Source organism: Panthera onca, chromosome C1 (assembly GCF_046562875.1).
Source record: "Panthera onca isolate mPanOnc1 chromosome C1, mPanOnc1 haplotype 2, whole genome shotgun sequence".
Lineage (NCBI taxonomy): Eukaryota > Metazoa > Chordata > Mammalia > Carnivora > Felidae > Panthera > Panthera onca.
Window position 1 is genome coordinate 87,591,464 of NC_138346.1, and position 27,278 is coordinate 87,618,741.

At 37.4% G+C, this 27,278-nt stretch overlaps 1 protein-coding gene across 4 annotated transcripts in view; it reads right to left on the reverse strand.

Annotated features, from left to right (window-relative positions):
* ARHGAP15 (Rho GTPase activating protein 15) overlaps nt 1-27,278 on the reverse strand; it is a 626,514-nt gene that overhangs the window by 583,578 nt on the left and 15,658 nt on the right. For 3 of the 4 annotated variants that reach the window (XM_060623481.3, XM_060623483.3, XM_060623484.3), the window contains exon 2: nt 14,509-14,687. In XM_060623481.3, coding sequence (XP_060479464.2) covers nt 14,509-14,673 — 165 coding nt within the window. In that variant the 5' untranslated portion in view covers nt 14,674-14,687. Of the gene's footprint in view, nt 1-14,508; nt 14,688-27,278 lie in introns of those variants that run through there. The other variant, XM_060623482.3, reaches the window with a different exon arrangement.

The window sequence follows — 27,278 nt, forward strand, 5'->3', positions numbered from 1 at the left end:
CCACTGACAGCTCTGATTGAACCTGGAGGGGCCACTTCAGGAACAGAAACTTGCCACATTTCCCCATGACAGAGTCTTTGATTTGTCATGGGAGATATGTGTGCCACAGGGGCACTAATTCGTGTCTCTGGAAATCAGCAAAGGATAAAGTTTTCCAAAGTTTTGTTTCTGTAAATAACCACCTGAATATATGAAAGAGCCCATTTCTTCCTATTTCAGAACCTTATTCCCATCTCGAAGAGGCAACTTGGAAAGTTACACTCAAAGGAGACATGAGTTTACAGTTATCTGAATGACAACTCAGCTTCCTTTTGTCCTTCGCGGGCAAGTAGAGAAGGCTGGAGTGCATATGCTGCAGTTGGCATCGCCCCTTCAGATGTCAGCTATGTGACATGGCCCAGTGAGAGGATTCTAGTTCAACTACTGTGAACTAGGGGGCACCTGTCCCATCTAGATGCATCAACAGCTACTCACTTTCTGCTGTTATTGCCTGCCCTTTGGGAAACCAGCCTAGTAACGCCAGAATTTCTGATTTTTTGAGAGATGTCACATATACAAATTTTCATGCAAAAGTTCACAATGTTCACATTTCAGCTCAATTAAAAAGAAAGAAGGTAAAAACACTATGTGGGACAAATAAAACAGGTCTTTAGGTCGAATTAAGGATGCAACATGCAAATCGAGAGATCTCTGAGAGCTCTTTGATCTTTCTTTCAAAGGTATTTTTCCTTCCTCATGTGAACCTAATCTCTCTCCATAAACGCACACAGCTTCTGAGTTGGTAAAGTGGAGGCTTCAGAAAAAAGAATGTTTGGCTATAGGGAGCAGAGTTGAGACTGTGGAACTCATTTTTATGTCTGTTTCATTTCTTATGGGATGTCACATGTCCACTGAAAAAGAAATACAAATTCTAACAAAGTTTAAAAGTCTTCAAATTAAGTTTAATTAGTAGGAATGTAAAGTAAATGGTAAGTAATAAGATGACTAGTCAAATCTAAGTTGATTTAAATTTTGCATAATATTGTGAACTGTTAAATAGCATCATTTCTCATTTTTAAAGTCCTGGTATGATTCTTTTTTTTTTTTATAAGATTTAGAAGTGCACTGCTTCACTTAAATACAAAGTAGCTTTTCATCAAGTTTTCAGAACTATTTAACAAAACCCACAAAAGTTAAATCATAGATAACCCAGAATAAACAGAATATTTATAACTTGGTGACAAGAGAACGCCATTTCCATAGATAATCACAGTTATTTTTTAGTGTTGTATAAAAGGCAGCAAGATGTTTGTTAATTTATAATAATGTAAGTGTCTAAAATTGAAATTAAACCCAAATGAGAAAATCTGAATAAGAAAATTCATATTTAGCTATATAACAGAATGTTTTTACACTGTCAGTGAAATGTGGTAGGGACTACATTTCCAAATGTATGACTAACAATTGTCATCTTCTGAATTTCCAAATTTATAACTAGCAATTGTCATCTTCTGACTTGCCTCAGTATGCTCTCACTCCTGAATAGGCCAATCAATGAAATAACTTTAAGATGGCAAATTGAAATGCCAAGCAAGCATTCAGGCCCAAGCAGGTAACATAAATTAGTGAAGACACAACTCTAACAAAAGGCTTTTAAATTCAAAAATTTTTAAATCATCCTAGCCAAATGTTATGCCCAGAATTCATGATCCCCAAAGACCACCAGGGAGCCGAGTCCGATGCAAAAGCAAAAGAGCCTTTATTCGAGCTAGCTCGAGCTCAATCCCCTACCTGCACGGATGCAGCGGTGAGATACCAGGGAGAGAGAGGAGTTTCAAAAGGACAAAGGTTTTATTGGGGCCTAGGGGCAGTTGGTGAGGTAATGGCTGTAGCCTCAGCCGATTGGCTGGGGAAGGGTCGGAGTCCTGTTAAGCACTCCAGGTCGCTGGGCCTGTTTTGATCAGGAAGTTTGAACGGGTGAGCCGGAGGTTACCCAAGGGGAGGAGGTGTGGTCTAGGCGAAGGACACAGAACAAGATGGAGCCGGCCAGTGTAGGCCCGCCCTTTCACAAACAAAATAAACTGCCTGTGGGCAAAATTCGGTCAGCTGCTTGTTTGTTAACACCTGCATTCAACCCAATAGCCTTACTACAGAATGTAAATAATATATATGAAGTCAATATTGTCCTTAAGCAGGTCCTTGAAGCATAGGTGAAAGGAAGCTATCAGAGTTCTAGGGACATGTGGGTGACCTTGGAAAGCATGGATCTTCTGAGACTGGTTTTAGCTAAGCAGTCAGGCAGGAGATGAGGAACTCAGATATAGAAAGGGCAGTATGAGTGGAGAAAAGCTCAGGGTCATAGTCAAAAGGTGCAAAACTGTTCTCTTCAAGGCATCCAGAATTTAATCTGGGTTTCCTCTCTCATTCTCATAGCAAGACCGCTATCTACTTAAACTACATATGAGAAATAAGGAATTGTGAGGTCTAATAGAGCCTATTTTGTGAATGAGCAAATAATCAGAAATATCTAAGAATCACCTTGTTTTAGGGAAGCTAAATCTTTAAGCTGGTTAACTGATGAGTTCATTTCACTACATGGATGTCACTGTATTTGTCCCTAGTTTGAAGAAATTACTCTTCAAAGCGTTTCTTCCTACTTTCCTTCTTTCCTTCCTTCCTTCCTTCCCTCCCTCCTTTCTCTCTTTCTTTCTTTCTTTCTTTCTTTCTTTCTTTCTTTCTCTTTCTTTCTTCCAAATGAAGTAAGCCTCAAAATAATTCATATTTCAACAGAGCCTATGTTCTCCAATCTTTGTTTCATGGTTAGCATTATCAACCTTTGTTTTAGTACAAGTACACAGTCGTGTCATGTCTGGCAATGAATTTTAAGAGCTATAACGGCAAACTCCTCATAGACAAGAACAGAACTAATGATGGACTGCTTAAGTCAGTTTGTAAATTAGATCATTCCTTCCATGAGTAACCCCACAAAATTCCACACATCATGGCTACTTGGAGGAAAATGTTCAGCCAGAACCCAACAGCAAAGATCACAATAAAATCTTTTTAAAAGTCAAAAACATGGTGAACATTTTGAAAGTTCTATAAAAGCCTAAATTGGGTATGTGTTCAATTTTCATGTTGAAAGCATAAACAGTCATAGATGTCAAGTAAACATACTAACATTTTAATTTTTATTCATAAGAATTATTACTTTGACTCCAATAAAAAGTTTATCATTAAAATTCATTAGGACATGGAAGGGGGAGTAAGAACATAGAATAAATAAAAGAGGTATTATCAATTTAACCAGATAAAAATACTTGCACCTTGACTTGTTACCAAAGAAAGTACCTTAATGACTCGTATATGTCAAAGGAGATGAGACACAGCAAATCGGTCAACATGTGCAAAAATAGAGTGTAAAGTAGGTTAGAATCAGGTGGGAGTGGGAATCAGCTGGGAATTTAAATTAAATCAAAATTTTAAAAGACATCTTATTTGAGATTTACAATCCACAGGAATACATCCCCTGGAAGTGATAATGAAGGTCTCTAATGTCACAGGCCGTGTTTTAAATCCTGTGTACAATCTTTGCGACAAAATGTAAGGTGCATGATGCTGACACTAGTGTTAAGGGTGAGGTGGTGCTGCGGGGACAAAATGAGGAGGCCAGTGGGCTGAGCCGAGGTTACCCAGGAAAAGACCATATCTCACTTGAATATGACCTCCAAGACACGGAGACTCTTTCTGTTTTGTATCCCCAGCATGCAAAGCAGTCTCTGACATATAGGAGGTAACAATAATGACAATGACAATGACAGCAATGACAATTGCTGTCAGATGAATAAAGGAAAGGACTAATGAATGAATGAATGAATGAATGAAAGTAGTTGACCTGCTTGCTCACTTCCTACTTGAGGGACTTTTAAAGGCAGGGTTGGGAGGATGGCGACTCAGTGAGCAGGAAATTATTAATTCAGGGACCTTAGGACACAACATTATCCCTAGGATTTTTGTTATACAAGGTAGAGGACACTGGTGTAAAAATGACAATTATAATATTCCCTTAAAATTTGGGCTTTATTCTCCAAAATGTGTTATAGATGAGAATTATAAGGATGTCACACTAATACTCTGTGTGAAAGTAAAAGCTAATTCATCGATATTTTCAAGACAAGAAAGAAAATGTCTTCTTTCTTTTCCTTTTTCCCTTTTTTTTTTTAAACTATGATATTAAAAGCATGGAGGTTAAGGATAGCGCATCCAGGAATGTAAACTTCTTTCCTGTCTATTTGATCATGTGTTATTGGCATTAACACTGTCAATAATTCATGGTAAAAGAGGAAGTTGCCATGAAAGGTTACCCATTGTCAGGCTATGATCAATAGGTAAGACCACAGTGGGTGATGTATTATCAAGCATCAGCCAATTCACTTTATCATGGATTTTAAAAAGAGTAGTAGTTGCAGTCAGTTTGGCTAACCTGAGCTAAGCTCATTTGTTCGTTATCTTTTCACTGCTGATTATAGACTATGCCTTGAATACATTTTATTTAAACACAGAATATCATTCTTGCTATTTAATTCCTTCAATCTGGCTATGGGCCTCCAGAATTTGCCCCTATGTTTTGACGATGGTGTTGTTTATATTTGAGCAAACAAAACTGTCACTTTGTTTTCCTGTCTTCCTATATTGGGTCACTTTGTGCTACATGATATGATCTAAGACAATTCAATGCAAGGAGACACATGTCCCTTCTCATTGGAAATACTAAAACTACAGCTTCCTTTTACCCTGTGGGAAAGAAAGCAAGTCAGGTGACTGAAAGTCATGGAGGAAAGTTAGTGTCATCACTATTCCTCTTCCTCCACAGAAATAAGATGAAATCATGAGGCCAGAATAGCACTGATTTCTTCATGAAGGAATAGAAAGAACACAGTCTGCTGGTTGTTTATGTCTTTGGTATTGTGGAAGGGCACTCACACAAAAACAAGACTACTATTTGTGAACACTTTCAAACCCATTCTTAATCTAATATCACCTTGGAATCTTGGGGGAAATGTTCAGTTATTGAAATCATTTCCTAAGGGATAAATCATTTGGTTTCTGGTTTGACTTAGGAAGTAAAACCATCTGATCTATTTCCCTTTGGTTTTCAGAATCAGACCATTTGATATTTAAACACTTGAATGTGGTTATGTTTCATTTTCTGCTATTGTTTTGTTTTCACCCAAATGCTGGTATCTAAAATAACTGGAACACAATTGGGTTGAGAGTGTTAGCCGGTGTAATTCTAGTTATCAAAGGCACTTGAATGTGGAAAATGTACCATATCATAGTAAGTACAGTGGCCACTAGAAATAACATGCTGATGCTTCTCTAGGGAAAAAATGTAGAATGTAGTAGTAGTAGTAGTAGTAATAATAATAATAATAACAGGAAGAGGAAAAAAGAATAAAATAACTCTGAATTTCCTGGGGTTTTTTTCCCCACCTTTCCCCGAGGAATGTATTCTCACTTTTTTAGTATATGATTTCTCTTTCACTTTTGTATATCCTTAAACTGGTTTGACAAATGACAACCATACATCCTGTTACAGCTCAAACCCTATCTCTTCCCCAATAAACCTATTGCCAGTCCATTGGAAGTGAATGGGAATCATAAAAATCTATCACTTCAAAGGAGAAGCATATGAGATTACATGTAAAGAAGAAGGCATCATTGCTGGGAGAGGGTGCCACATCACCATACGTTTGCTAATTGCTTGTAACACGCATTCATGTAAAAAGTAATGCATTTTCCTTATATGGTATTGTTTAGAGATGGTTCTGCTTATCAGTTTTTAATATGCTCTTTGAAAACTGACACGTACTTTACCCACATCTCTTTAGGAACACAGGGATTCAAAGGCTGGATAAAATACTTTCATGCCTCTCAACACAAACCTGAGAGGGTAATTAACCAGATGGTAACAATAAACCTAATCTGAACACATCGGGGACTGGAGTCCCTTATTAGAAGCCTTACACACTGAGGGGGGTGGGGGAAGCAACTCTGGGGGAAGTATTTTAGCAGCCAACACCTTTATATCTGCCTTGACCTCAGAAGCAGAAGCTAATGAACCATTTAGGGATGGGTGTCCCACCACCTGAGAGAAGGCACACAGGGGGTCTTCTGCATACTCCGGGAGGCAGGAATGCAAGGGACTCCAAAGGAATGCAGTGGGCTTCAGGATTGCCTTCAAAGATGTCAGTTTTAGACATACCCAAATCATAACTGTTAATCCACCATATACCTCTCTCCCATCTCCGCTCCTACACACACACGCACACACACACACCCCAAAACTTTCCAAGTTGGATCATTTATGCTTGAAACACAAGGCCATTTTCTTCTCTGCGAGGCAAAAAATGAGGTTTTATAGACTTCTGTGATGACACAGGTATTCTGAATATTTTCAACCTCATTCTTGGCAACAGAATGTTCTCTTTATTCCATCCTTGAAATATATTGGAATTCTACTTATTTCAGATTTTCATATTGTCAGTGTGTCCTGAGTTAAATTTATAGGAGTATTGAAGCAATTTGATATTTCAACTTGCAAATGTATGCATGCAGTTATTTTTCCCAGAATACAAAAATAATCTTAAATATATAAATATTTTATACATCTCTCTGTATATCTATACCTTTAGAGATAGAGAGATGTATATATACATGTATATGCATAATAGATGTATATGTGTGTGTGTGTATATATATATGTGTGTGTGTGTGTGTGTGTACACACACACACACACACACACACACACACACACACACCCAGAGAAAGTATCCATTATATGCAAGAATGGATCTTATTGCTGTGGAGGTTTACAATGTTATTGTGGCATCATCACACATGCAAAGATGCTATTTTGCCATTACATACGGCATTTACAACCTAGGAGATAATCAAGTCAGTGTTTGTTCTTCTTCTGTTTCTCAACATGCTTCAGTTCTCTGTTTCTCTGGGTGTCATTTATGAGAAACATTCAGCATCAGTGCAACAACGATTTAGCTTGACTAAGTGCTAGCAAGCAAAGGACAATGTCCAACATACGGTGTTTTAGATTAGCCAAGGTTATAATGATGATCTATTAAAGAGCATTTTTGAAAACCAAGGCAGATGATAAAATGGGAAATTTTACAAAGTAGAGATGAGTGTAAATCACATGACAAACATCATTTTCCAGTTTGCATGTTACCTCTTTGTGGCTGCACATTCCTATATAACACTGTCCAATATTAATCTTGGGGTTTTGATACTTAATAAGTATAAAAAGACTGTTTCCCATCTTCTGATTCCTTTATACCTAAAACAACACATATCACTTTAGGAATTTGCCATAAAACTCTCCTGATAATATTGACTATAGTTCCAATAATAACTAAAGTTATTTTAAGAGTGAAGAGTATAATATGAATTAAATAAGAGGTGCTGCAAATAATTTAGTGAAAAGCATAGTTGCCGCCACACAGAGTATTAGGTAACCTTTTTTTAATTAGAATGTACACTTTCAGATTACTGATTATGAACATCAGGGGACCCGAGATTTTGATTCATCAGTAATTCTCCTTTATGTCTACACTAAGATGTAAAAATGAGACCTCTGGCTCTAACTTAGTATTTCAGAGCCTTTCCATGCTGGTGCAGAAGCTGTTTTACCTGTAATCTCTAGTACTGCTCTGCCCCCTTGTGCTGCTACAGTGAACTCAACAGAGGAACAGTTTGCCTTAATCTTTGTACATGAACTACAGAAAAACCCCACTGTCACTTCTCACTTTTCTGGCAAGTTCAAGGTCAGTGTCTAGCTATTTTCAGCTCATCTCTTCTTGATCCATGCAGAGAAATGACAAGGTAACGTGATTCGGGGTCAGCTGTATTACAGGAACCGTTACATAAACGGAGAAAGTGAAAATCAATCCTAGCTGACAGTGACTTCGGGATAATCAACGCTCACTGGATGCCTCTGTCAGCTCGCCTGCATCAAACACCATGTGACTTCTGTCAGATCTTTTTAATAAAACTGTATTCTCACTTTCAGCAACCTAAATAAATATTTCACTTGAGCTGAATCTTTTAGACTATGTTAGCCTTCTGGATTTGTAAACTATGCCAATAATTCCTTGAAAAAATTTCACGGTAATACCTCTTATCCTGAGCTTTGTTATTGAGCTGAGATGGAAGGGTACTTTTGTAAAATACGCCCTCCTTTTCGAGTGATCTATGAGAGCTTTCCTCAGACTGTTGCGTCTCCTGCATTAAACTCAACACCTTTCCCCAAATCATCCTCAGCCCCAGCTCCTCTCTCTTCCTCGGTAACAGAACCCCTTAATCAATCATTTCGTGTTGAGAGATTAGGTTTCTTTCTCTCTTTTAGGTGTTCCTCATTGCTTCCTGTTTATCTCTGCATTTTCTGCTAGGACATTACCCCTAATGCAGAAATGGAAATGCAGTATTTAACAAGATGTTCCACGTTAGTGGCATTCCTACTGACAGCACCTGATATGTCAGTTTAGGGAAGGAGCTGTTTTATCCCACCCACCTTGTGCTCCCTTGAAACTGTGAGGCACCGCAGTACTCCATTGAAGTACAATTTACCATAATATTAGTTGTCAGTAAATTCAAAGACGGAACTCCTAAAGCTATAAAATGGATTAGAAGCAATTTAAAAAAGAATTAACAAACTAGAGTAAGAGTATACTGTCAACAAACAAATGCTCCATCATAGGACTGTAATTTGGAATTTTAATTACCCCTCTGCTTCTGTAACAAAACAATGTCTGAACTGGCAGCGATTTGAATCTCTCACAGGTCATTGAGCATTCTAGTTAATTACTCTATGAATAGCCTGTTTTTCTCCCCTCTGGAAACACGTTTCTAATGGCAGTCAAGGTCTGACAAATGTGTCATCTACATAATTAGCTAGGAAGCAACACAAAACATTAAACATGCTTTGTGCCGACAACTATCAAAACATTTCATTTGTTGTCAATTATTCATTACTTTGTAGGTTCTGAAGGGGTTGTTATTATGGAAATAAGTCCAGATGCTAACAAGGTTAGAGTTTTGGATTCAAATTAGTAATCAGAGGACTAACTTTTAAAAAAATGTATCTCATGTACATTCAGCGCCATGTTCAATCAGTAGGAGATTATAAACAAATTTAGCTATGCTCAAGTTAAAATGAAAACGAGGCAGCCATGGACGTGAATTCAAGAGCCTCTGCTCATTCTTTGAAGCACGGACTCTACGCTGTCATTGTAAACTTTCTGAACCTTTGGCATGTCCAGTCTGTGCCTGGAAATGAGAGTTAAAAATGCTCACTTCAGGAGATGACATGGGATAACAAGGACAAGGAAAGAAATCTCTGGTGGTTTTGGATTCTCCACCATCCCACCCCAGGGCATATTATGTAAAAGTCAAAATTCTGGCTAATAAACTTTTGAGTCTGTTGTACAGCACAGTAGTTACCTTAGGTAACCCTCGGATCTCATGATTTTTTTTTTTTCTATTTCTGAAATCTTGTTTCTTTTATTGCTGCTTTAATATTGTATACAAAGCCAAGTATTGTCTCGAAAGCAGCACTCCTAATGTATATAGAGGATATAAAAAGATTTCTCAACAAAATTGACCTCTCTGTGGCAAAGAAAATTGCAGTGGAAGACACATTATTGCGTAGTCATATCTGAGGCTTGGATCTATGGAGAGTCTCACTCCACTGTCCTCTAGCTTTCCCTTATAAACCAAAATGGCTTACAAATGTCATCCACAATAGTCCAATAAAGATTAGGAACAAAACACTGTCCTTACATTGATGAGATAAGAAAGATTTAACTGCAGAATGCAGTGTACAAGAACAGTTCATAAGGCTTGTTCTCGAATGAGAAAAATAGAATTCAAATTATATTTGTGTGTGTCTAGAATTTAATTGAGATGATCAGTTTATTTTCCACGTAACGTTTGATCAGATGCCTGTACTATAGGCCTAGATAAAAAGAAAAGAAAAAAAAAATTCTATCAGGAGAAATCAAGAAGACCCGTTATCTACAGAGTGTGCAAAATATGTCAGGAAATAATTCTACCCTGAGCACTGAGAATGTTCAGTTAATAAAAAAAGATCAGCCACTCGCTAAGAGAAAATAATTGTCTGTATCTATATTTTTCAAAGCAAAAAGGCAGCCACATCTTACACTAAATAGGACACATTAAAATAAGCTTTAATAATCTTTATGCAGAAGGAAACTAATCCATTTTCAGATCATACGATCCACAGCAATAAAAGGAAATCATCAAACTAAAAACAATTTTAGAAATGGCTGCAGACTCTCATTTAATTAACATGCAACAGATCATATATTTATGAGGAAGTCAAAATATTTAGGAAGCCTATAATCCTGTAAGCCTTAATGTGGTATAAAAACAACAAATAAATGCAAAGTGTTACTGTTATACATGCCTGCCTGATCAATGGTTTTCACATATTGATCTATAAATGGAGTTGACAGTCTGTGTTGGCTGCACATTTTCCAAGCAGCGCTATTTTTGCAGAAAACCAATACGGGCAATTACCTTTGTTTGAGATGCCAAGTCTTATCAATTCAATGTGATTTAGTGTCATTTTAATTAAATATCAGGATCCACTTCAGGACAATTTATACAAACAAAGCCTCAAACCTAACTATAAGCTTGATTTGAAGTAAACACGGACAAGTCCTACAGTCTCATAATATTTCTCAAAAACTCTGCGAAACAGAAGGCTTATATTTTTAGTAGCAATTTTTATGTCTGCCTTTTTGGCTAGCCACAACTTTGGCAAGTATCCTATAATCACAGAAGTAAGAAACAAAAGAAAATTGTTTCCTCTTTTTCTTTATAATATATTAAAAAAGAAAAATGAACAAGCACAGTCTGTTAATGGAAGCAAAAGGAGTCTTGTGAGTTAGCGTTTAGGAAGGGCTCGACTTAAGTCCTCATCCTAGCACTAATAAAAAGATATCTCCCTGTCCATGATGGCCATGAATAAAGTATTGCATTTCTGTGGAGTTTACAGGATGGAAATGGTGAATATTCATATATGTTGCTGCTTAAGACACCAGCATTAAATGCCGAAACTGCTCCTGTCTGCAAATCCTATGTCTGCAATTTTCTTGATTTGGGCTATTTAAACTCTTCATTAATATCTATTCTAAACTGTCTAGTACGCTGGAGCTTCCCTCTTATAAATAACAGCAAAGCCACATTAAACCTTTTGCATTAGCTATTTGCTGGATTGCACATTAGCCTTTCAGCCCTTAAAGAGGCACACTTCACTTGCCCCCCATTTACGCTCACTAAGCCGTCTGCTTCTGTGTTTAGCACATTCGAGTAAATAAGCAGTCCACCTTTAAGAGGTCTCACTCCGGTGATCAGAATGAGACAACAAATCACTGAGACCAAGGAGCGTTCCTTCCCCACCTAGTGGAGGTCTCCAGATCTCTCTTACAGAGAGGCAATTTTCTGCTAACCACGTCCTCCCGTGTCCAAACTTCCCACCTCTCCAACATTTCCCAGGTAGCAGAGTGGCCTCTTTAAACCTTGAAGAGGCACTGATCTTACCAACTACATAAAAATGATTCTTCGGTCTTTAAAGAAAATGATGCACACCGCCAATGAAGTACTAATGGAGGATTAATGCCTGTTTTATGGAAATGCTTCCCTGCAGCACTTAGGTAATGACAACTTTAACTTAATAAGTAAATCACCTGTGTTTGCATAGCACGGGGTCAAATAAATGTTTATATTGGCATTTCAAACTGTTCTTCTGCTTAGGATACCAAGAAGCTAGGCTCTTATGACGTATATGGGAGAATTTTATGTGGTGTTCTGAGTTCACAGTCATATTAAACAAATTTTAATTGAACACAATGAAAAAAGAGGATTTTACGAATTAATGACAAAATTATATAATTGATTTGACCCTAGAATCTTTTCATCACTTTCTGTAATAAGTTAAATCGTTATGAATGTAACATCAGATTCTCGTGTTATATACTCCAATAAGTCCATATTAGATTTGCATAATTGTTATGCCAGGGAACATGTAGTATAGATGTGCCATATATATGAAACAGGGAGCATAACACACATAGGACTACTCTAAAGTAGTCCTAATTTTTTTCTGTGCAGATTAAACGTATGTGTCTCTGTTACAACAAACCATGCTGCATGTGACATGTGCACACATTTTTAGAATATATCTCCTCCCACCTCTCCGAAGTTCAAGATCTGCCCCCCTTGACCTCACCCCAACCTCCAACTTCTGAAAAATCAAGTTCTTAGTTTAGCTTCAGCAGATATCTTTAACAGGCTTGTTTGAATAAATATGCCAAAATACTTTACATTCTGTCAGTATCTAGTCAGAAAATTGTGCATGGAAAAAAGAGATGAAAAGAACCGAGACAGAAAGAAAATTAGTGCCATGGCAAGCTTTCAATACAGTATCTCTGCGCCAAGTTTTCTCGGTGAAATGACATATCCTCACTAAAATACCCCTTTTATATAATTATGCACTGAGCACACATAACCAAAAGTAACTTTTATTTTTGTTCCTTATCGAGGAATACATATTGCCCAGGCTAAGAATGCGGAAACAAAAGCTGGGATAATTATAGCTAATTTAACTTTGGAAAACTCTTCTCTAGCAGTCCAGCATATAACCCCCCAAACTAAAGTTATGTAACAAGGTAATATCAACAATGAGAAACTGCATGATAAAATCCTGCCCAAAAGTGAAAAATGCTAATTTTGTCTCATTTAGCAGCTGGATACAGAAATGCTCATTAGTTTTAAGAGGGTTAATCCTTTTAACTTTTGCATATTGATATGCCAATTATGCCTAATTGTACAAGAGGCATCAGTCAAGGTAATAGTGCATAAACACATGAAAGTTATTAAGTACATCCCAACATGTAATAAAGTAGGTGTTAATTGGTAGCTGAGTTCTGCGGGCTATTGAGGTGGATAATTCATTGAGAGATGGATCACTTGTAATTTCTCTCCATAATTCCTTTTGCAGTCTCACGCTGTGATGTTTTCATGCTTGTCAAAAACAACTGTGGCATAGTGCCTTTTGTTAAACACAGCCAATAAAATATGTTAGGCATCATTAAATATACTTAACTTTTAAACTTTTTCAAAGGTACAGTTCTTACTGACAATACATTGTAGAGATTCCAATAATTTACTCTAACCATGTCTCAAGTTCATAGTTGAGGAACATTTTAGCTGGTTTAAACACCAGCAGCGTTGTGCCTCCCAGCAGACAATCCTTTTAAATGAGAAAGTCAATAAAGAGAAACGCATCTCTCCGCATCTCTCGGTACCTTATCTCAGGATGTATCTCCCACTCCCAAAATAGAATCACTGGCTTCCCTCACACTAAATTTGCCTATAATACCTGAAGAAAGAATGATTAAAATCCTGGCTCCTGAGATGGTTGTGGGTTAATTTCGCACTTGAAATTCGAGTGAAAACAGAGAATAAATATAATCAGTAACATGCCACTTAGCAAGTTTATCCCATTTAATAACTCAGTTAGGGCGCTGAATATTTCATAGGCCCCTACGATATTAACAGAACACTCAATTAATAGCTCACATGTTTCTGCAAAGTGACTGGGACTCACAGCCCTTCCCCAGCTAACCTATTTCCCGCTCTTGCTCTCACTGTGAGAAACAAAATAGATCTGGGGTCCAAAAGAGTGGCTAACATTGCATAAATAATTTTGTAACATCCTATGGCCTCAGCTGCAAGTTACCACCATTATGGAAGAAAATTAACCAGAGGAGACTCATCGCAATCAGTGTGTTTAGTGGCTCAGGATGCGTGCAGGGGCAGGGACACAATTGGCAGTAGAGTTCATCTCTAACTATTTTATTTCAAATCTTCCTAATGACACATTATCTAGACAAAATGGCTTCCTCTCCAAACCTTCAGTCGCCACACCATTTCAATCATTTAGGCTCATTCCAAATCAAATCATAATTCCAATATTATATATTGTTGGGAGATTTTAAAGAAGAGATTTTCCCTTTTTTTTTTTTTTTTAAGATTCCCCCCCCCCCCCCCCCCCACAAACCCCAGTTCATTCTTAGCTAATTTTAGCCTCTGGCTTTTCAAAGTGATGTACTGTATTTGGAAGTACAAACACCACATGCTAGCATAACCTCATTATTTTTATAACACTGAAGCATGATAGTGGAGGCCCTTAAAATGAGTCAAAGGTGCTCTTCAGTCTACTCCAAATCCACTTTATCACTCTGGATTAAGCCCAGCTCTTCTCTCACAACTGGGGATATTATTATGACTATAAGTAGGCAAGACAAAATGCATTACAAAAACAGTTTTCTCATAGACATTAGGAAAACAAATAAAACAAAGCTAATTAGCTTTTTTAACAGAATTCTGTATCAGGAAACATGGGGGTTTTGGGGTATTTGACTTACGGGTTCAATGACCTTCCCAACATCGGTGAGGATCATGGATTTACTTTGGCTCAGCCTGTCATGGTGGCTGTTGGCATTTTTGATCCTCATTTGCACAGCTCCGGTGCCTTGACGGGTGGAATTCAGGGTATCCACAGAGGTATCAGAATTTGTAGATTTCTGCATATTATAGCGTTATCCTGATAAAATATAAAAGTGTTGTATTATTCCAAATATATCTTTTCCAAGAAAAATTTGATGGAGTGCACATTCCTATTAATCACTAAGGTCCAGAAATGGAACAAATAATTTCCACCTCTCTGCATAGTGAAGAAGAAGATAGTTAGTTTCTAATTGCTTTTATCAACTGGGGCCTCTGCATGTGGACAGTACTATGCATGTCAGAGGACTTAAAAGTTCATGGGCAGCACACTCATACTTCTGTAGTTCCTAAGTCCATTAAGGAACTCTTAATGGCAATATGATACAGTCTTCCTTATGTAGAAATGATGTTGCCAACAGAACATCTTTAATGTATATGCTGTTGTCATTCACAACATCACTGATCTCTTACCCACCCCACCCCATCCCACCACTACACGCTAATATCAGCAGCCTTTTTTGGTGAACAAAAACCTATGTGGATAAGGTCATATTTAAGTGACTAGAATTAGCTTTGGGCAAACTAAGCTGGTCCCATTGACTAATATGTTGGCCTCGACTTATTTGCATGGGTTCAGTCCTAGCCACTACCCCTACTCACAATACCTAAGAAAGGAAATTAAAGTTCCTTTGTCCTCTGCCATCTGCCAATGTCTGCTGTTCAGTAGCTCTGTTGGACATAGTATTTATGAAGAATATGAAGAAAGAGAAAATCAAAACCATTTATTTATTTATATTTACTTTAATGGAAGAAGTCTGATTAGGGAGGAAAATTGTAAAGGAGTGGCAGTGAGGAAACAATAATTTGGAAAAGAAAATGAAGAGAACTGAACTGTGGCAACATCAGTGGGTGGACTAGGAGGGCTTTAGATGCTTCCTCAAATCCATAATCCTTTTCAATCTCCCCTCTCCACAAGCCCCTCAAATGAACATATCATCTCATTTAAAAGAGAATATTTGCAATGCAAACACAGCTTCCAAGCTTGTAGAAATGGACCTCCTTCTAGCCTGATTATTGTCTCTGTGTCTCACCTATAGACATCCCATAGCTAGTCTGGCACATGTGTCTAGTATTAGAATCAACTGTCATCAGTTACCGAAGCCAGTATAATCCGAAAGAATGATTATATTTTAGGGAGCTAACTGTATTGGACAGAGACAAAGGGGCTAGCTAGCATCATGGTAGTGTTCAAGCTAAGTCAACACTAAAATGATTAGAAAAGGATGAAAACATTTTAATAGGAGCAAAGTGTTACCTTACAATTGATACCAATAAGGCAATTGAGTGATAACTAAGAAAGGAAGTTAATATTTGTAGAGTATTTACTATGTGCCAGGCAATGCACTCAGTGATTCAATTCTCACAAAACTCCCATGAGATAAACATTAAACTCATATTTTTCTGGAAGAGAAAAATAAAGATCAGAGAAACTAATAATTTTCCCCAAAAACAATGGACAGAAAAAGTAAAAGGCCTCTATTTTATTCCAAAAGAAAAAAAAAAGATTCATACAGGTGAATCGACAAATTCTAGTTAATCTACACTATGAAATATTATTCAACAATAAAAAGAATGGACTGTTGATGCATGGGACCACATGGATGAATTGCAAATTCTTTGAGCTAAGTGAAAGAAGCCAGGACATTAAAAAAAAAAAAAAAAAAAAAAAAAAAAAAAAAATATATATATATATATATATATATATATATATATATATGGAGTACTTATTATTTAATTTACATAATATTCTAGAAAATGCAAGCTAATATTTAAATAAGAAAGCTCATCAGTGATTGCCTAAAGATGAGATGAAGGGAAAAATGGACTATAGTGAATACAAAGAAACTTTTGGGGATGATAGATATGTTTGCTAGCTTGATTGTGGAGATGGTTTAACAATTGTATGCATACATTAAAAATGATCAAATTGTATGTATTAAGTACTTTCACTACTGTATTTCAGTTATACCTCATAAAGATGTTTACATGAAAGTCGGTTTAAAAATTCCTTAACTAGGTGTGCCTGGGTGGCTCTGACTTCAGTTGGTTAAGCGTCTGACTTCAGCCCGGGTCATGACCTCATGGTTTGTGAGTTCGAGCCCTGCATCAGGTTCTGTGCTGACAGCTCAGAGCCTGGAGCCTGCTTCAGATTCTGTGTCTCCCTCTCTCTCTCTCTCTCTGCCCCTCCCCTGCTTATAATCCATCTCTCTCTCTCTCTCTCTCTCTCTTTCTCTCTCAAAAATAAAATAAAACATTAAAAAAAAATTTTTATTAAAAAAAAATCCTTAAAGGGCACCTGGGTGGCTCAGTCAGTTAAGCATCTGACTTTTGATTTGGGCTCAGGTCATGACCCCACAGTTCGTGGGATTGAGTCCCATGTCGGCCTCTGTGCTGACAGCAGAGAGCCTGCTTGGGATTCTCTCTTCCTCTCTCTCTCTCTCTCTGTCTCTCTCTCTGTCTCTCTACCCCTCCCCCGCTCAAAGTAAATAAACTTAAAAAAAAATCTCTAAATTAATTAAATTAAATGTCTTAATTATTTTGTTCATACTTTCATTTTTATGTTTCTATGTGAGTGATAAAAAATGTATCTAGCTGAGAATAAAAGCTATTTCAATAAGATTTGAAATAAAAATTTGAATTAAAAAACCCTTATCTCCACTATTTCATAGAAATATAATAACAAATGCTTTGATGAGAAGGGTTTTAAAATGTATCAAATCTGGCCATTAATATAGACATGGGGAATCTTCTACATCTAACTAGAATAAGATATAGAGTATTATATAAAACTTTTTTTTAATGTTTATTTATTTTTGAGAGACACAGTGACAGAGTGAGAGCAGGGGAGGAGCAGAGAGAGAGGGGGACACAGAATTTGAAGCAGGCTCCAGGCTCTGGGCTCTCAGCACAGAGCCCAACATGGGGCTTGAACCCACAAACTGTGAGATCATTACCTGAGTGGAAGTCAGATGCTTAACCAACTGAGCCACCCAGGCGCCCCTATATGTAACTTTTTTTAAAGAGTAAATGCATTCTCCATATACCCCAGTACAAGATTATGGGGTTTGGGTTTTATTTTGTGTATTATTTATTACTGAAGCTATTATTTTTTCACAGCCAATCAGAAATTATTTCAAAATAACAAAGCAAATCTATGAATCTTTGATATTTATGAGGATGCTACTATGAGAAGCATGAGTTTTTCTAGAATAAATAATACTAAAATTTGTATGGAACTACAAAAGACCCTGACTAGGCAAACCAATCAAATCTGGAGGTATTACAATTCCAGATTTTAAGATATACTACAAAGCTGTAGTAATCAAAACAGTATGATACTGGCACAAAAATAGACACATAGATCAATAGAATAGGATACAAAGCTTAGGAACAGACCCACAATTATACGGTCGGTTAATCTATGACAAAGGAGGTGAGAATATACTATGGGGAAAGGACAGTTTCTTCAGTAAATGGTGCTGGGAAAATTGGACAGCTCCATGTGAAAGAATAAAATTGTACCACTTTCTAACATCATAGACAAAAATAAACTCAAAATAGATTAAAGACCTATATGTGAGACCTGAAACCATAGAACCCTAGAAGAGTACACAGGCAGTAATTTCTTTGACATCGACTGTAGCAACATTTTCCTAGATATGTCTCTTCAAGCAAGGGAAACAAAAGCAAAAACAAACTAGTGGAACTACATCAAAATAAAAAGGTTTTGCATAGAAAAAGAAACCATCAACACAACAAAAATACAACTCATTGAATGGGAGAAGATATTTGCAAATGACATAGTTGATAAAGGGTTAGCATCCAAAATGTATAAAGAACATATTTAACTTAACATCAAAAAACCCCACAAACAATCCAATTAAAAACTGGGCATGGAACCCAAATAAACATTGTTTCCAAAAAAGACATATAGGTGGCCAACAGACACATGAAAAGATGCTCAACATCACTAATCATCAGGGAAATGGAAATCAAAGCCACAATGAGATATCACTTCACATCTGTTAGAATGGCTAAAGTCAAAAACATAAGAAGTAGTAAGTCTTGGTGAGGATGTAGAGAAAAAGGAACCCTTGGCCCCACTCAGTGTTGGTAGGAAGGTACATTCGTACAGACACTGTAATAAACAGTACAGAATTTCCTCAAAAATTTAAAAATAGAAATACCATATGATCCAAAAATTCCACTACTGGGTATTTACCCCAAAAAAACCAAAAACACTAATTCAAATATTTACTGTATCATTATTTATAATAGCCAAGATATGGAGCCAACCTAAGTGTCCATTGATAGATGAATAGATAAGAAAGATGTGGTATACATATGCAATGGAATATTATGCAGACATGAAAAGGCTGAGATCATGGCATTTGCAACAACATGGATGGACCTTGAGGGTATCATGCTAAGTGAAACAAGTCAAACTGAGAAAGACAAATATCATGTTTTTACTCATACATAGAATCTAAAAAACAAAAACAAAAACAAAGCACAAATAAATGGCTAAACAACAAAAGGTGGAATCAGGGCTATAAATATAGAGAACAAATTGATGGTTGCCAGAGGGAATGATAGCGTTGGCCTGGGAAAAATGGATAAAGGAAAGTGGGAGATCCAGTCCAGTTATGGAATGAATAAGTCACAGGAATAAGAGGCACAACATAAGGAATAGAGCCAATAATATTGTAATAGCATTGTACGTGACAGTTGGTATAGTGGTCATCATAGCATAACACACAAACTTGTCAAATCACTATACTGTACTCCTGAAACTAATGCAACATTATGTGTCAACTATACTCAAATTTAAACAAAATTAAAAAGTAAAGCATAGGATTTTACAGGGTATGTTTTAGTGAATAAAGTAGAATGAAGGAATGAAAATGTAAGGATTGAGTTTATAAGGGTGGCTTTGGATAAACAGTAATTGGACTGGTTTTATCAAAAGGGGCCATGATGACTTCTAGTGGCAGCACTGTCTCTACTGGTCACCTTTGTGATCTTGTACAAATCTATAGACCTCTGGAAAAAGATCTATAGATATTTTTCATCGCTGGAAAAAAAAATGGTAGTGAGGGGACAGGGTCAGCCACGAGGATTGCTGTGCTCTGTAGGATCCTTCCTACTTCTGATACTGATGCACTCAAAGTCTGGAAGACCCTACATCTTTACAGAACTCAATAATTTTAGGCAGATAACCAACCATGTAAATGCTTTACTATGACTTGATCCCTAAGGAATTTGGGTATGGGTTGAGGGGGATCCATGATTAAACATATAAGTCTTCTAGAAAAAATCTGGGTTCTCTTCTGAGTGCATTTGAGCCTTGATCTTTGATGTTACTCAGATTCAAACTCAAAGGATGGCATGTTTGTAATAATGGTGAGGGAATTCACTTAGGCTAAAGCCACTATCTTATGACCAAGAGCATGAAGCCACTGTATTTACATAGCTTTGCCGTGTGCCATTTATAGAACATGTTGCTTCCTCAGAGTCTGCACAAATTTCAATGTCAAATCAACATTTGCATTCTTGTATTGATTGCACAGTCAACTCATTATTTGCCTACTGATGTGTTACTGTCAAAAGGCTGGATTACTTAAAAGGCCTCTTATCTGGCTTCCCCACCTATTTTCTTGGGGACAGGCTGCAGAAAACATTTTCAGAATCTTCCTTCTTCAGGCATTTCTATTGGGCTGACAACTTTTCTACCATAGTATTAAGGTGATTTCTCTCTCCTCACACTTTCTCTCCTCTAGCTAACACCTCCTTTCCCATCTGACCCCAGCCTCACATCAACAAAATTTGTTGATACCAAAGGCACCCTAGTTTTTCTCTTTATTCAGCTTCCCTAGTATTTTGTGTTCTACAATGGCATTCATTTGATACTATTTCATATCTGTTCTCATATTTGCAAATATTTGATAGTTTCTAACTTTGCAGAACACTACATCACTCTGAGAAGAATACACAAAATGACACAAAAACCTCCTCTTAAAGATTTCCACCAGAAGAAAATAAATGATCCATTTACATTTATGGAAAGTCTCCCAAAGTGGCATGCACTATATCAGAGTCTGGAGATTCTCTGTATGTATGCATGTATGTATGCACTAAACATCGAGGGCCTTACAGATTGGTGAAGGTGATAGAGAAACAAATCAATAATTAAATGACAAGAATTGAGTGGTGCCCAGTTTGGGAGAGGAGCAATGGCATCAAACTCAGGGTGGAACTTGGAGGTGGAGAGAGAGGAAGTCTGCAAAAGGAGACTAGTTGGTGCTGGTGCTAAGTCAGGGCAGGTTAGGCCTTGCAGGCAAAGGACTCAGAACTGCAAAAGTATGCAAACAGCTGTGAGGTTATAAGGTAAATATTGAAATATTCCATGAAGCAAAATCATAGTTACCAAAGAAGTTCAAGAAAAGGGAAATGATAGATTTCATGATGAAAATGGCAGTTAACTTCAGTGTGCTTAAGTCTGTCATCTTGCTAGCCTCTCATGGGGCTGAAGGATTGAGAGTCCCTCCCTTCTAACCCAGCAGGTGCAGCGAGGGGCTGGTATTCAAGACACTCTGAGGGAGTGATGAAGGAAGAGGGCTTTCCTTGGCATAATACATAAATGTGTTGTATAGATTAATTGAGTGCAAGGCAGAGGTAAGCAGGACCGCCACCCCCACCCCCCATAGGGCCCAGGGGTGTGCAAGAGGAAGGAGAGAGGACAGAGGAGGAAGGAAATCTGATAGACTGAAATGACAGCTGTGCTAATGGCTGTGACACTTGTCACTGTTGCACAAAATAAGTCAGAGATGACTTATTTTCATTGATCCTGTTAGGACCCTCCTAACAAGAGGATAAGGCTGTTCTAAGCCAAATTTTTCAAGTTGTATTTGAATTTCACTTCATAGCCCTTTTTCTTTACCCCCTTCCAACTTCTCATCTTCTCCTTGCCTACATCTGAATACTCTTCTGTTCCCTTACCAGACATCCTATTATCCTTTTCGTAGTTTAGGCGCCAAGCCCCCCACTGAGGCACCTACTTAGGCACATCTCAACCACAGAGTCAACAGTTCTGGAATTGCACCATCTATTTTTCCTTACCTATCTCCTGTGAACATTCGTCCTTTCAGTCAATCACTAAGACATAGATGGGAGGGAAAGAATTAAACCAATTAACATAATGCTATAAATGGATGATCAGACTTCCCCTTAACCTCAGGGAAGCATCTGTCTGAATCTCAAACTGGAAACTCTTCTAGCTATGTGGGAGAAATATCTTGCAGTAGAATAGCCTTGACCAGTCTACTCCACGTAAGATCTTAAGTGAATTTAGGGGGAGGTAGTATTTGTGGCTTGGGACAAGATACTAGCATTGCATTCTGGCAAATAGGGTCTGCTGGAGTTATGTGATGTGATGGCCTGCCATGGTGTTCTTATTTTTGAGTGTTTATGAAACAAGTTCCTAGTGAACAAACTCCATCCTGAAACCGGCCCAACCTAATGTCAAATGAGACCCTCGTACCCCAGGGTCTAGTATGACATGGCTCCCAGAATCAGAGAGTGTATGATATGTATGTTTCCAGGAACATACATATCAATTTCATGATGTACTACTCAGAAAGGCAAGGAAGACCTCCAATTTGTGAGTCTTCCTGTATTATTCCAGGAACACTCACAAGGAGTTTAAATTATTCTTTTGTTCCACCCTCGTTTTCTTCCCTCATTGACCCCCAACTTTCTATATTTCATAGAGTAGATTGTAAAATCAATAATATTTGTCCATGCTGACTTACATTCAACTTAGTGGCATCAAAAATTTTGTTAACTATAAGGTATATTAAGATTCATGTGATCTAGAGGCTTATTCAGTATTCCACTTGTTCTTCTTATAACATATCATCTACTCATTATGATTATTATAATCATCATTATTATCAAAATTTGTTAGAACACTCTTGGCTTATGCATTTATATTCTTACATGAGGCTGCAGATGACTAATGAAAATATTGAAGAATTAGTTCATTTTGCATGTGTCTAAAATATCCATTGATTTCATAAAACTCTCCAAATAAATATCCTATCCCTGAGTTAGAAATTGAAATGTGAATCACTTAAGACTGGCTTCACAATTTCTCTAGACTTCCTGATTTTGTATGTACCAAGTGAAGAGCAAGAAAAGTTTGTGATATTGCATTAGTTCCACTTTCAATATTGCTTTAAAAACAGGAAACTGTGATGAGAATGCACTTTGTAAGAGCCACACAAACTGGCTCTTCTCAACAGACTAGGTTCAGTGGTATTCTGGGCCAGATTCTCCAACTCACACTGCAAATACCCAGATAGGAGTGAATGTGATAATTCATCTAATCATAAATTTCATAGCTGCTCTGTCAATTATTTGTTGCACTCTGTTAATTACACTAAGGCTCAGCAGCTTGCCCTTTTGAGTTAGAAAGTGTGTTTTTGACATCTCTTTCCCATCAGCAGCATTAAAAATAAAAGTGTATTAAGACTAATTTTGAGCTAGAAGAAAATGAGTAGGCACTATGATATCATCTCTGTGCTGCAGAGCAGAGAAAATTGAAGTTCAGGTGTACTGAGTGTCTTCCCCACGGTGCCACAGCTCGTTTCAAAGTAGACCCAGGACAGAACTCATGTCCTGCATCTCCAAACATCGTTGCTTTAGTCACAGACCCCCAAGTCAACTGGAAACCATGTGTGGAAAAATAAGGTAACAAGATTTCCAAAGGAAGGCTGAGATCAGAGAGGTAATATGATCATAGTACAGCCCTGTTAGGTATATATCATATACATCTTTCAATTTAAATGTTTATAAATGTTCCTGTGCTTCCTTACAAAACAATAGAGACTTAATAAATGTTTACTAAATATATAAGTGGAAAACACATGTAGAAACTAGTCAATGCCTGCGTACATAGCCTAGCAAAACATTACCAGTTGGAAAATGCCTTTGATAAAGTCTATCCCTTATTTTAAAAAAAATGTATAACTCCCTCTGGCCAATGTTTCTAAGGTCCACTGAACTATGACTATTGCATGACAAGTTGGGGCAGGAAATAGCAATGCTTTTCATACCTTCTGAGGCCAATACTTGGAGAATAATATGAATTTTTAAAAATAAGAAGAATACCATATTTTCATTTCAGAATAACCCTTTTTTTTCTTTCTTATAATTAAATGACCATGTTTAATGATGTCTTAGAACTTAGCAGGTTATTTGTTTTGACAATAGAGGAAGTCTCCATCGAGTTCCAAATTTCTTTAGGTTCTTAAAGTCATTCTCCACAGAGAAGGACTCTCTTCCCTGGCAGAGACACCACAGAAGATATTGTGAGGAGACCTGTCTCAGAGGCAAGCCCTGAGAGTGCCCAGGGAATCCCCATTCCATGGGTGTCAGCCTAGGTTTTTCAGTGCGTGGCAAGTGAGCTGTCTGGGCACCCCAGCCACCAAGAGCTACGGTCCCCCAAACAGGAATCCTCTATGGCAATATGACTCCATTCCTTTCCCAGAATGTGTGGGCTAAGGAGCTCAAAGAAACTCCACAGACAAATGTTACTGCTCTGAGAAATTCATTTCTATCCCCTGGAAAGATCTTATGTTGATCTGTGGTAGCGCACGGTCTGTTTGTTCCCCTGTGGAAATGACTTGTGGCTATGGCAGCCCCAGTAATGTGTGGCACAACCTTCGTGCTACACTTTCCTGACAGGTCAGTAATTAACTTGCATTGCAATTGTTTGTCGTCTCCACCACTGCAGCCATTTACTAAAATAACATTTTAATTTCAGTTTCCTTCCAGTTCACTTTCCTTTTCTTTTTTCCCTGTGGCTTCTACATCTCTATTAAGTCTAATTTCCCCAGACCACTTCCATAAGCGGAGAGAGTGCAATAAAACTCAGTTTCAAAAATGTCAAATATAATGAGAAAAGAACATCATAGTAAAGGAATTTGACCATAGCCACCCCATCGGGTAACATTGTCTTTGACTGGGCAGGTGTTATATATAGGAAATGTGATAATAAGGCTTTGCATTTACTTAACTTAACCTAATCAGGGAATCAGGGTGATATGCTGCATTTACTGACAAAGTCTGGCAAGTCAACTGCATGGATAAATTGTAATACAGTTATTGTCATTACCCGTGGGCATTCTAAATGGTGAAAATGACAAGTAAAATATAGTTTTTAAGTAGAATAAGTCCAAGACAAAATTGTGTGACAGGCAACCTCAATCTTTTTTTAGATTGTGGTATCTTGGTTGCCATCTCTCATCCCCTGGGGACCTTAGCCTTTTAGTCCCCATCTTATTGGGAGCAAAGCATCTCATTTTACATTTCAAGTATTCCTTGAGCTTTTGCCCTGAAAAATAAACTTACTAGGTCCCACAGTTTCTACAAAAATTGTTGAGAACCTGGGGGCAGACATAAGCATGCTTGCCTACCATGGAGTCTGGTAAGAGTGCAATGGAGGATGGGACTGAGGACAATCTCAAGGCGAAGGTGACATTTGACCTTGATGTTGTATAAAAATAAGACCCAACAGGCAGAGAAGGAATGTCAAGGGCAGCACAGGCTGAGATCACAAGATTTAAGGAAAACAGGAGTGAACATCCACAAAAACAGTAAAGTATGGGAGGTGGGAAAGTTAAATGATTAGGACTGAATGGGGAGAATCTTGCCATTTCCAGTAAAGCACTGGGATTTTGTCTTACAGATCCTGGGAAACTTTGATGATCTGTTTAAGGCATAATCCCCTCCCCAAAGATTTGGTAAAAAGGCTCCCAGAAGAATAGATCTCCAGCCACAGAAGAACGGTAACATTCTCTCAAGATGCTTCTTAATTAACTTCAAATCAGAATAATATCATAGCATCTATTTGTAAAGACTGATCTTATGATAAGAGCACCTGATAAGTGATCTGGGAAAAAAATACTCCAGAACTTTAGGAAACTTACTTTGAGCTTCCAGGTGTATTGTAATGCTTTGGTTCACTAAACGAATGAAGAGTAAAGAGTTAAAGGCTTCACCGGAAGGGCAAAATGAAGCACTTAAGGAAGAGAGATCAAAAGGTACAATTATATCTTACTAAGGACATAGAAGAAAAATAAAGTTAAGATCAGAAGAACTGCTTTTGGATTTTCCTCCGGTGATCAGGTAAGTAGTAAAAAAAATTGACAAGCTAATAGGAACAAAATGCCTTGCTATTGTAATTATGTTTAGCCAGCATAAGAAATTTTATGAAATGACAATCTCCTTAGATACACAGGAGAACCATAAGGGGCATAAGTAATGCAATCTTCCCTCTGTTTCCTCTGTCAGCTTTGACCTAATCTAGCAAGAAATGCTGAGCCATTTTCCGCCTCTTGCATACAAGTATCAATTAAGGGAAAACAGGGTGACTATCTTAGGGCACTGGATGATGAAATGTCACTTAAGGAGAAAGCATCAGCAGCCACAGTATTAGGAAACACTGACAAAACAAGCACACTCTCTCTGGGACAGGACCGGTTCTCTGATATTTGTTGGAAGAGTATCAAGTGCAAAAAATACATTTCAACCTGTGGTTGCTTGTTTCCTGGGATTTCATGTTCCGTAGCATTTTCTTCCTAATGGATGTGACTTAGTTGCAAAGCCCTTTTATCAAGCCGAATAAATCTAATCACATGTTGATTGCAGTACACCAGGATCGCTCTATCTCTATCTTGGCCTGCCCAGGTTAAAATATGGGGAAGCTGCATATTGCATAATTAGTGTTTGACAGTAATTAGCAGGAGTCAGTAATTGACAGTAGTCAAATATGTCTGACATTTGTTTTATTTAGCAAATTTGTTATTGTATCCGATTAGTCTTTCCCTAATGCTCATGTCTTCAAACTCTGAACTGATTGGATTGGATTTCAGTGCCAAGGGGACATGTCTGAAAACGGGACATTGTTGTGACAATGACAACACTATTAAAATATTTCAGTATATTTCCCTTAATGCCCTTAAACATTAGTTTTCCACTCAATTATATGTGCATAAAATGCGTTCTGTGTCGTTTGTGTGTGTGTATGCCCATGTTTGTATATAAAGTACAAGGAATTGCCACAAACTGAACACATTCATGTAACCACACCACACGCTTGACAGTATCAGCACTCCAGAAACCCCTGAAGCAGTCACTATCTGTCTACTCCACCAAAAATAATCATTATTCTGTCTTAGGTTTGCCTATTTTTTAAATTAATATAAATGGAAAACCTGGAGTATGCACTTTTTGTGGCTGAGATTATTTCACTCAAATGTCTATTTATGTGGCTGATTGCTACATAATATTCTTCAGTAAAGTACTTATGAAAAACTTCCGTTAGGTTCTTTGTCCTTTTATTACTGATTTGGAGGAGTTATTTGTGTATTCTGGACACAAGCCATTTTTCAATACATATGTTGCAATAATGATCTTTTCCACCTGTGGGTTACTTTTTATTCTTTTAGTATAATTTTTTCATTAATAGATATTCTTAATTTTAGTATTATCCAATTTATCATTTATTTCCTTTTATGATTAGTGATTTTTTTGTTCTCTTCAGAAATCCTTGCTTGACCAAGGC